The sequence below is a fragment of the Girardinichthys multiradiatus genome, chromosome 22 (genome assembly GCF_021462225.1).
Source record: "Girardinichthys multiradiatus isolate DD_20200921_A chromosome 22, DD_fGirMul_XY1, whole genome shotgun sequence".
Lineage (NCBI taxonomy): Eukaryota > Metazoa > Chordata > Actinopteri > Cyprinodontiformes > Goodeidae > Girardinichthys > Girardinichthys multiradiatus.
Genome location: NC_061814.1, coordinates 24,312,179 through 24,324,820, shown reverse-complemented (window position 1 = coordinate 24,324,820; position 12,642 = coordinate 24,312,179). Strand labels below are relative to the sequence as shown.

At 40.4% G+C, this 12,642-nt stretch overlaps 1 protein-coding gene across 1 annotated transcript; it reads right to left on the bottom strand.

Annotated features, from left to right (window-relative positions):
- Positions 1–33: 33 nt before the first annotated feature.
- On the bottom strand, positions 34–2,558 carry slc18a3a (solute carrier family 18 member 3a). Its single transcript, XM_047351986.1, has one exon. It carries the CDS (start codon positions 2,094–2,096, stop codon positions 534–536), a length of 1,563 nt encoding a protein of 520 aa, XP_047207942.1. The 5' UTR covers positions 2,097–2,558; the 3' UTR covers positions 34–533.
- Between the last annotated feature and the right edge of the window lie 10,084 nt (positions 2,559–12,642).

The window sequence follows — 12,642 nt, the reverse complement described above, 5'->3', positions numbered from 1 at the left end:
TGATGCATAAATAAACGACGTAAAACAGCGGCATTGTTTACATACTGTCGTTTTAATTATGTACATAAATATACATGTATGTACAGTCGCAGATCATTAACAGGCTTTGCATTCCAGAAGCACATCATTCATTTAAATAAGAGTGTAAATAATCAACAAGAAGCAGATTCCAGGTAACTCCTGTCTTTCTGTCCTGAAATACACAGTTTTGCATATTTAATTTATAAGCAACATAACAGATGACATTAAAAGACGCATACATTATATTTTCTTCAAATACATTTGCACAATATTCCCTGAAGAGTTAATTTCTTTTACAACGATGAATAGATGAATAGACATTTATCTCGGGATTTTTTCCCTCTAAATTCCCATTTTAAAACAAAGGCGCAACTGTCTTAAAAACCACTTCATTAGACAAAGCCCACAGGAATTGTCACACTGATATAATTTCACAATCCTAATCAAAACGTATGAGCACACAGGTCAACATTGGCACATTTTTTTTTTCATAAACAGTTTAAAGGTCTTTTTTACGCATACTCTCCTCCTGAGGATTCCCCATCTGAGTGCGAGCGCTGGACAAAAGTCTCGATGCCGTTGTCATCAATTGTTGTGCACAGACCTTTTCTCTTCTTCTCCCGTTGTTCCATCTTAATCGTGTCATACAGACCCGTGGGACCGTCCTCCAGGAGCATGTTGCGCTCTGAGAAAGAAGGCTTCATCTGCGTCACGTTCTTCAGCAGCAGCAGTGCCGGCGCGTAAAGGACGTTGGCGAGCCCCATGCCCAAATTGAGCTGCACGAAGCCCAGGTCGTGCACGATCTGCCCAGCCACGATAGGTCCCAGGGCATAGGCCACGCAGTAGGAGATGTCCGCTATGGCATACACGCTACCGTACACAGACACGTAGCGCACATCCACGAGGAAGCCCAGCGTGGGCAGGAGCGCTGTGTCCACGAAGGCTATGCCAAAGCATATGCCACACAGCGGGATCATGAGCTGTCCGAAGTTCTTGCAGGCCGGCACCGTGCACGAGCTGGCCCCTATGAACACCATGCCTATGGCTCCATAGAACCACTGCAGGTGAGGGTACTTACCTGCTAGTTTCACAGTGAGATACACTCCTAACACATGAGGGAAGAATGCAGGGAACCAAGTCATGCCAATCTCCCACTCACTGGAATGCATATTTTCCTCCATCCATTTTGCGATGGTGGGCTCCAGGAAGGCGAGAGGGATGTTGCAGACGATCAGAGCTCCAGCCACCACAGCTATGTATGGATCAATCATCAGTTTATAGATCGGGGTGCCTACTGGCATGTTTCCCCTCTCTCTGTTGGAGAAGGGCTTGAGTACAATCAGACACAGCACTCCGTCAGTGAGACAGATGCAGGCCAGAATCAGAAAAGGCGCCTGCTTCCCCGCAAACTCATACAGGACCCCACCGAATGGCGGTGCCACCAAACTCCCAAAAGAGATGAAAGCCAAGGCAATGCCCAGCGCTTTGCTCCGCTGTGACTCCTCCGTGAACTTGTCCGCGATGAGAGCGATCCCTGAGGTGTCCGCGAAAGCCGAGCCGAGGCCCTGGATGCTGCGTGCGAGGAACAGGGTCGCGTAGTTCTCGGCGAAGGCGAAAGTGAGGGTGGAGAGAAACATGATGCTGAGTCCGATGAAGAGCGGCATTTCGTAGCCCACCCTGTCTATGAAGGTACCGCTCAGCGGGTTCACCAGCAGCTGCAGGATGGCCTTGGAGGCGAACAGAACGCCAATCTGCAGGTCGAAGTTCCCCTCGGGCGCTTTGTGGATAGTGCTGTTGGTGGAGTTGGTGTGCGGCGCAGCAGCTGACTGGTCCTGATCCGCTGCTTTCTGCAACCCCTCCAAATAATCGGGTATAATTGGCACAATCACCATGTAAAGCATGTTGTCTAATAGAAGTGCAACACAGACAATTACGAGAATTATTCGTTTTTGTCGTTCTGGTTCTTGAATAGCGTTTCCCAGCTGTTTAGTTCTTTCTCCCATTTGGGACAGTTTGGAGGCGGTAGATTGTGCCACATTAGTAGCTTGTTCCTCTGTGATCCCCTCTGGCTCCATGATTTTCTCCCTTTTTGATGTATAAAGTCTGCTCCCCAAGTTTGTTTTACAGAATAATGCCTCTGCTTTCCTGATAAACTAAATAATTTTCCGCTCCTTTACCTCTTCTCTGTTCCTTGCGCTGACCTTCATCGGACGCCTTCTTCCACTTCCGTGACTTGGACTCGTTTTATCACCGTTCCCTCTTGCTGCTTCATAGCCTCACATCCCGTCAGGTGACGCGCGGGTTCCTACAAGCGAGACTCACAGGTTGGGGGTCTAATCCGGAGCGCGGCGTCTCTATCAGCAGTCCGTTGTGCTGCGCCCCGTCGGCTCCCGGACGCACCCAGCTGTATCCAGCCACCTGTAACAGCTAAGTCATCATTCCACATCATCCGGGTTTGTTTTTTTCGGCTGATGGAAGGAATACACACAGCTGCTTGTTGTTGACTCCCATAGGTATTCCCCCAACTCCTCCCATCCTCCCATCATGGTCCATGGCTGTGACGCATCGTCCTGCTGCTATCCAGCAGATTTTTTATGCTAATTAAACACAAAATCCCGTGTGCGCACTGCTGTCCAGTCAGTTGCGTCAAAGCAGAGCCGCAGATGCTTTGTTACAGGCGTTTTTTCTTCATTTTTCCTTATATATTTAAAACTTGTTTTGCAGCGCCACACACAATGCCTATTTGAGATAACTTAAAATAGATATGTCAAAAAATTAGAAATTATAGTTAAAAACAAAAGTGAAGCACATTGCGTACAGAGTAATTAATAAAACTTTTGATTTCAGCACCACAGTTCAGTGGACAGCGCTAAAGGTTTTTTTTTTCTTATGTCTTCAGATTTTCAGGAGCTTCTACAGGGGTTGGACAATGAAACTGAAACACCTGTCATTTTAGTGTGGGAGGTTTCATGGCTAAATTGGACCAGCCTGGTAGCCAGTCTTCATTGATTGCACATTGCACCAATAAGAGCAGAGTGTGAAGGTTCAATTAGCAGGGTAAGAGCACAGTTTTGCTCAAAATATTGAAATGCACACAGCATTATGGGTGACATACCAGAGTTCAAAAGAGGACAAATTGTTGGTGCACGTCTTGCTGGTACATCTGTGACCAAGACAGCAAGTCTTTGTGATGTATCAAGAGCCACGGTTTCCAGGGTAATGTCAGCATACCACCAAGAAGGATGAACCACATCCAACAGGATTAACTGTGGACGTAAGAGGAAGCTGTCTGAAAGGGATGTTAAGGGTGATAACCCGGATTGTATCCAAAAAACATAAAACCACTGCTGCCCAAATCACAGCAGAATTAAATGTGCACCTCAACTCTCCTGTTTCCACCAGAACTGTCCGTCAGGAGCTCCACAGGGTCAATATACACGGCCGGGCTGCTATAGCCAAACCTTTGGTCACTCATGCCAATGCCAAACGTCGGTTTCAATGGTGCAAGGAGCGCAAATCTTGGGCTGGGGACAATGTGAAACATGTATTGTTCTCTGATGAGTCCACCTTTACTGTTTTCCCTACATCCGGGAGAGTTACGGTGTGGAGAAGCCCCAAAGAAGCGTACCACCCAGACTGTTGCATGCCCAGAGTGAAGCATGGGGGTGGATCTGTGATGGTTTGGGCTGCCATATCATGGCATTCCCTTGGCCCAATACTTGTGCTAGATGGGCGCGTCACTGCCAAGGACTACCGAACCATTCTTGAGGACCATGTGCATCCAATAGTTCAAACATTGTATCCTGAAGGCAGTGCCGTGTATCAGGATGACAATGCACCAATACACACAGCAAGACTGGTGAAAGATTGGTTTGATGAACATGAAAGTGAAGTTGAACATCTTCCATGGCCTGCACAGTCAGCAGATCTAAATATTATTGAGCCACTTTGGGGTGTTTTGGAGGAGCGAGTCAGGAAACGTTTTCCTCCACCAGTATCACATAGTGACCTGGCCACTATCCTGCAAGAAGAATGGCTTAAAATCCCTCTGACCACTGTGCAGGACTTGTATATGTCATTCCCAAGACGAATTGACGCTGTATTGGCTGCAAAAGGAGGCCCTACACCATACTAATAAATTATTGTGGTCTAAAACCAGGTGTTTCAGTTTCATTGTCCAACCCCTGTATGTTGCTACAGCCAAAATTGATCTTGGAATATTGATCCTCTTTAGGATTTCTTTAGTTTAAATGTGCCTATACATCCAGAAATCCACCTATTAGGTATATTAGAACATTTAGGGTTTAGTTAAATCCAGCAAAGTTTAATGTTAATGATTTTAAAATTCTGTAAGAGTCCTCGTTTGTAACATAAATATGCAAACTTGCTATCTTTCGAGGGCGGCAGCAAGGGTGTGTCGAAGACTATTAGATAACAGGGAAAGGTAACATGAGGCTCATCCTTTCCTCTCTCAGATTCATGCTTGGAAATATAGTGCATAAAATAACTCCATCCATCCATCCATCCATCCATCCATCCATCCATCCATCCATCCATCCATCCATCCATCCATCCATCCATCCATCCATCCATCCATGAAGGGTAGGAGCTGTACCTGTCTTGAATACGCAACTGCAGCTCACAGAAGTGTTTAAATATATTTCGACACTGCCATCTACTGGTACAAACAGACTTTAGCAGTTGTTGCAACAATTTTATTCAGTCCTCTAAAGTTTTTATAAGGGGACTGATGCTGTTTTTTGCAAACTTTTACATTCGGTTTTTGTGCTTTAGATCTTTCATTGCAAATAACTTGATTTTTTCAATTAGCGAAAACCCATTATTGTTTGTAGTTGTACAGAAATGACTGGTGGGCTTTCTGGAAAGTAATTTCATTGGTGCAGTAGAAGCTGTCCAGCTAATATTCACAGACTGATTACAGCAAAAGATAGACAGGTTCTGACATAATAGTTATCTTCCTTTGTTAGCAATGGTTTCCTCCAAGGAAAAGCATGCAGCTATTACTGCTTTGCATCAAAGTTGCCTCACATGTTAGATTATTGCACCTTTAAAGGCAGTTTGTTTTATGTCATCAAGAGTTTGAAGTTTGAGATTGAGTTGCAGTGAAGAAAGCTGAACGATGTCTAAGAGTGTCCAGCAAGTGTCTGGCACTGGCACTTCACCTGAATCATGTTGCACCCAGTACAGAGCAAACAATTGCCTGGAGAAGTCAACTAAATTAATAAAAAAATAGAGTCTACCTGTGAGTAATTTAATTTCAGTATCAATCCAGCTGTTCTGTCAAGGCCTCACAGGTTTGTTATAAAGTTCATAATTTCCCAAGCTTGAACTTTTCACAGAGCACTATTTTATCCAAAAATGTTAAGATTATGCAACAATTAAAAACCTGCTGGGGCTGCAGCAGGAAGGCCCTGGGTAAGAATCTTAGCCTTGGGAATTTCTGCATAGCATTTTCATGTTCTCCTTGAGCATGCATTGGATCTCTCAGGGCACTCTAATTTCCTTCCACAGTGGAAAAATATGACTGTTAGTTTAACTGGTCTCTCTAAATCGCCCTTAGATGCTGTATGAATGTATCTGTGCATGGTTGTTTGTCCTGTGTGTCTCTATGTTGCCCTGTGATAGACAGGCAACCTGTCCAAAGTGCACCCTGCCTCTCGCCCAATGACTGCTGGAGAGAGCCACCAGTTTCACCCCACGACCCTACACAGACAAGCGGGTATAAACAATGGACGGATGTATGAAGACCTGCCAAAACATAGCTGTCTTTATAAAGTTACAAGTCACGCAAGTGAGACCGTCAGACAAGCACTTAAAGAGCCAATGGTAACTTTGGATGAACTCCTGAGATCCATGGCTCAGGTGGAAGAATGTCTATTGTGCACGTCTTAAATCAGCCCTTTGTGGAAGAGCGGCATGAAGAAAGGCATACGCAGAGTTAATGGAAGAGGGATTGAAATAAATACAGTGCAATCCTAGACGAAAATATTCCAGCAGGAAAACATACAGAGCTAAAATGTAATCATACACATGTGTTGGAATGGCCCGTTAAAACTAATCAAGACTCTGTGACAAAAATTGAAAATTGATGTTCACAGATGCTCTCCATGCAGTCTGACAGAGTTTGAGCTATTCTTCAGAGAACAATGGACAAAAACAGTTTTCTTGAGATGCGTGAAGCAGAAACATAACTTAAAAGCTGCTTTCACTGCTTCAATTGCAGTGAAAGGTGTTTCTACAAAGTGTTGACTTAGCAATACAAATGACACACTTTATTAAATTCTAAACCATGTAGAACAGCTGCTTTTATAAAGGAATTCAACATTTGCTATTGAGTTGAGATCCGAAGGCAATTGGTTGCACTGGATTATATGTAGGCGAATCCAATTAAAGGGCAATTATTTCTTATGTATGCATGTAATTTCTAAGTTATATTTTGTTATGTGACAAAAAGTTAAAGAGTTGTAACTCAAACACTGGTTTGCTGTCCTTCACACAATTTTCTTAAGCTTTTTGATCTGCAGAGAAATACACTTTGACATAACATTTATTCATTCATTTTGTTTTTTGATGTCATTGAACAAGAAAAGCACAGGCTGGGATTGTCACAATCAAACGGTCATAAATTTGAGAGTGGGTTTGTTGGTTGAAGTTGTGTTGGACCAATTTGCAGAGCAGAACGAGGAACCAGCATGGTGAGTTCAGCCTGAGCTGAGCTGAGATGGATGGATGAATGGATGGAGGCAGGAAACACAAGCTTGCATGGGAGCACAACAGGGACTGACAGGTAGCAAGCAGTGTTGATATCAGGGTAGAAATCAGTAGGAACCAGCAGCAAACAATTAAAACCAGAGACTTTATATACTGAGGGAAGTGGAGTATGGACCATTGAAGTAGGGGAGGTAATCAGGATCTGGATCAGGAGCAGCTGGTGGAAGGGAGACTGAGGAATCCCAATTGAGAATGACTAATTAACACAAATGGGCAGGGAGTGCAGGGAGGTAACATAAAACATCTAAATGAACTGAAGCAAATGAACAATGAGACTAACTAAAGAACATTAACAAGAAGAACCAGAACTATAAGGAATATATAAACTAACCCATCTAACCAGGGAGGTAACAAACCTCTAAACAACAGAATAAATCTAATGAACTGAAATAAAGCAAGTGCAGAACATGGCAGTGAAGAGAAGTAAACAGAACTCAAAACCCCAAACACAGGCAGGTCATGGCAGGGACGTGCATTATGTACAACATAGTATTGTAAGCTAGATAAGGAGAGAGAAAATATTTTCTTTTCATTATAGCAAAAATGTTTACAAAAATGTTTACATCAACATAACCAGGGAAATGTCTTTGTTTCCATACATTCATTAAATTTAACAGAGCAAACCATCAGCTTCCTTTGAAACAAAAATACATCAAATGATAAGCAGTGACTTGTGTGTTGATATTTTTAGCCATGCCAGGGAGTAAATCAGTAGATTTCCCCACAGTTATTTTGCAGATCAAAATGTTGAAAAAATAACATTTCATTGTTTAACCACCAGATGTCCGCATATCCCGTTTATTTCCAGTCATCAACCTGTTCGTGTAGCGAATAATGCATGCAGAGTCGGGGGTGGTGCCTATTCGTCCTGGTGCTTATTTCCAGCAGTCAGTGGGTGAATATATCCTTGCTATCACAGGGCAACACAGACACACATAAGACAGACAGTCCTGCATGAACTCACTCACAGTTTAGGTGCAATTTAAAGTGGTCACTTAACCCAAAACAAATATTTCTGGACAGCGGAAGAAGACGGAGTACCTGGAAAACATGCAAACTGGATACAAAAATGTTGATTTAATTGCAACATTGCTCACAACTGCACCACTATAGAGCGCTATTTTCAGTCAATAACCAATGAAAATCCGATTCTTTTTCTTATGAACCGTTTTTCCACACTTAATATTTCACCTCTTTATGGATGTTTTAGAGAAGCTTCTATCATCAGTCATTGATGACCCAGAAACAACTTAGGTATAGATATTAAGCCTAATACATAATTACTCTATGACATCTAAAATACTACATTAAAACAATATGTGATCTTAGCCGGAGAAACTGGATATTGTTTGGAACAAAATGAATGTGTCCCCAGAGAGGTAAACAGACTGAATTTATATAGTGCTATGTCAGTCATACCGACCACTCAAAGCCTCTTACACTAGAGCCACATTCATCCAGGCGCACTCACATTCATTCACCGATTCGCAGATCGGTAGGCAACTTGAGGTTAAGTGCCTTGCCAAGGGGCATTTCTATGTGTAAGGAGGAAGCTGGAATCAAACGTTTTGGATTGCAAGGCGACTATTCTTCGTACGGAGCCACAGTTGCCTCTATACTTGTACTCTGTAACCAACTAAGCAGGCTTGAAAACAATTTTGCCAATGTGACAATATTAGATTTCTTTACGAGGATGCTTTATCGCATATTATCCTTCCCCTAAGCTTTTTTTTTTTTTTTTTTTTTTTCAAAAGGGGTAAGCCAGAAACGTCGCCAAATACATTTTTGGCATCTATAATAATGAACTCTTATTCAGGTTGTTGTTTTCCTCTCAGAAAATGTCATATGACGTTGATAAGTTAAAACCCGGCTAATAAATCCTGGGATTCAAACCAAAAGGAGGCTCAACATATTTCTGTATTATTTTTAGACAAAATGCTACGTCAGATGGCGAGCAGCTTTGATAATCACATTTGTTTCCTTCAGTGAACATAATGCAGCTGGAAAGCTTACAGGCAGAGCCATGAAGGTCCAAACTCCAACATTGACTGTTGGTTCACCCAGCACTGGGCTTAATCTCTTTGGATCTCAAACACATGCACGCATACATGCAGAAAAGGGACAGATAAACAAATGCAGTCAGTTTATAAACCTCACTCTCTTAGATTTTTTTTCTCTTTAGGCGGTTTTTGTCTTAATGAATCTGTCCTGATGTGGTTTAAAGCTTGCTTGAGAGATTCAAGATAACCATGTAATCATGAGCATTTGCCAAAGTATTAGCCAACATGCATGCAGCATGGACATTACATCAAATATTAACTGAATAGCCCATGGCTCACAGTATTTAGTTGTTTTTAATGGACTGGGATGTTTAACTGGACAGTTTAAAAGAAAAGAGGATTAGAATATTGCTTGGTGCATCTGAAAAACGTTTACCTTTTTACCAGAATAGTAAATGATCGAAGTCCACAGATTTTGGAATTTCAGTAAATGTAATATGATATACATTTACTGAAAGTCAATAATATAATATAATATAATATAATATAATATAATATAATATAATATAATATAATATAATAAAATATAATATAATATAATATAATATAATATAATATAATATAATATAATATAATATAATATAATATAATAAAATATAATATAATATAATATAATATAATATAATATAATATAATATAATATAATATAATATAATAAAATATAATATAATATAATATAATATAATATAATATAATATAATATAATAAAATATAATATAATATAATATAATATAATATAAGGGACTCAGTCAATGGAACTAAGTGAGCAAAAAGGAGCATAAGTGATGTTGTGTGCCAGTTAATTAAAATTGAAGATTTGCATTTTAAATATTTAAGTAACTTTTAACTCCATTGAATCAGTAAACATGAGTAATTACTGGCAAAATGTAAGATTATGAGAAGGCATTAAGCAAAAGAAAAATTACAACTTAAAAAAACATAAATCGTAATGTGCCTACACACAGTGCATACTATCAAGTGGTTGTAATGATCATTTACTTAGAACTGGTTCCAGTGTGCCGTTTAATGATTTAAAACGTTGACTTCCAAAGAGCTGTGACGCACAACTCCACTTTAATCCAGATCACACTAAAAAAGAAATCCTGCAAAACTCAATTTTTCTTCTTTTTCAAATGTTTTCTCTTGTATTATGTTAGGTGAGTTGTATTATTTTCAGGTAAGATGTAGGCAAAGTATTCCTAAATATATCTGTTATTTATAGGCAAATACATCAAAACGTCTGTGCACACATAGCTAGCAGGGTTTTTCAGATTCTCTGGATTGATTGGAGGAGCATCTGTGCTCAGCTTTAAAACTGATTTTCCCATGGGTGCTCAACAAGACATACTGAATGACTGTACAAGTGTCTGCAGTTATATAATCTATTCACACCAAATAGTCCCGATCATTAAAGGTGAGCGTGGTTGACCTGAGGCGGCAAATTGACATTTCACCTGGTTTGAATGAGAATCAGAATCAGCTTTATTGGCCAAGATTGTGTGCACAAACAAGGAATTTGACTTCTTTTTCACGTGCTCACAGTGTGCAGACAATAAGTAAAACGATAGTCGTGGCTGGCTCAAGTCTGTCCCAAGGTGTTAGAGATAAAATAAGAGTTTTCGTGAAGAACAAGTAAGAGTTAGCAGGCAAAATGATGCTGCAGGTGAAGTAAAAGGGTCTATTACAGCTGGGAGAAACATGCCTTTCAGCATATACAGCAAGATATTTCATTATCATGCTGTTCAATGCCAGAGCTAGCTTACTCTCATATGTTATCCAAAAAAAACAATATCAATAACATAATGCAATCCATACAACATGAACTCCACATTGGCGGGGATGATGATGGGATGTCCTGTTTTCCCTGCTCATTGCTCAGAAAATGGCTCATTCATGCTGCTTCTATTTACTTCTCGAACAGTTCCCCCTCCCTCGCATTCCCTCTTTCTGCTGCACTTGTGCTCATATTGCTATGTAATCCTCTCAAAAAGCCCATATGAAAACTTCATTGGTTGACCAGACATAATCCTCAGTGAACTCTAAGTACCTGAATATGTTTGATTGTAAAAGAGGGAAAGCGGATAAAAAAAAGCAAACCCTGTTCTCCTGCCAGACATTTGGATTCAAAGTAATCCAGCAGTTATGTGATGTAAAATCTTAAGCCTGTATGTTTTAAATAATTAATCTCTTTGCGTCATCTCTGACGATACATTAATATTAGCTTCTAATAATCTTCTTAAATTACATTTTTCAAAATTGTTATCAAAAAACATTATTTAGATTTAAAATCTTAATATATTACATAAATAGAGTTTAGATTAATGAAAAAAACACTTAAATTTTTCAGGGTTTTGTATTTGCTAGGTTTTGTATTCTTTCATTTCAAACGGTATCAAGAATATTCTTCGGACCTGTTTCTTGGAGCCAGTACACATGTAATTCAGAAGTAGCAGATTTTGCTGGCCTTATTTCTTGTGTAATGTTCTTTGAATCTCTACAACTCCATTTGCAGTAAATTGCCAGCCCTTAGCAGTTTAGGATGTTGGGGTCAAAGTAACTCCTTCCCCATTTGACAGCTCCATATGTCCGTCAGTGTCTGGGAAGTCTGAGGCAGATGTCATCAACATTAATACAAGTAAATGAATCCATTCAGGACACATGCATGGACAAAGTACCTCCAAGAACTCCTTCCTCATTCGCATGCATATGATTTTCAGATTACAGTGAATTAGATTAAAAATGAGAAATTTGATTAATGCACACGATCTGGGTTTGCCCACAGTGTATGACGTCAAGATAAAATTTATTTAGCTAAAATTAGATTATTTTGGGGAGAATTTTTCTTCATCCAGAGAGAACTTGATAAGTATTTTTAACAAAATAGCTTTTGCATAAATGAAGAAGAGAGCCAGAATGGCTGCTATTTAGCAAAAACATAGTGGTGAAATGATTGCTTATTTATATTGTTTGTGTATGTGTCATTAGTAAATAATTATGCAACAACCCACCACAAAGACAGATTGTTGTCAATTAATCTGCTTAGAAAGTTTATTGGGATACGTCTTCTGTAAATTAAAACCCACTTGTTGATATCTTGCAACTTAAAATGAAAATGAAATAAATACATATCTAAAAAACTGTGTTCCTACTTTTTCAGTTGGTAAACCTGTACCACGTACAGGGGTTGGACAATGAAACTGAAACACCTGGTTTTAGACCACAATAATTTATTAGTATGGTATAGGGTCATATACAAGTCCTGCACAGTGGTCAGAGGGATTTTAAGCCATTCTTCTTGCAGGATAGTGGCCAGGTCACTACGTGATACTGGTGGAGGAAAACGTTTCCTGACTCGCTCCTCCAAAACACCCCAAAGTGGCTCAATAATATTTAGATCTGGTGACTGTGCAGGCCATGGGAGATGTTCAACTTCACTTTCATGTTCATCAAACCAATCTTTCACCAGTCTTGCTGTGTGTATTGGTGCATTGTCATCCTGATACACGGCACCGCCTTCAGGATACAATGTTTGAACCATTGGATGCACATGGTCCTCAAGAATGGTTCGGTAGTCCTTGGCAGTGACGCGCCCATCTAGCACAAGTATTGGGCCAAGGGAATGCCATGATATGGCAGCCCAAACCATCACTGATCCACCCCCATGCTTCACTCTGGGCATGCAACAGTCTGGGTGGTACGCTTCTTTGGGGCTTCTCCACACCGTAACTCTCCCTGATGTGGGGAAAACAGTAAAGGTGGACTCATCAGA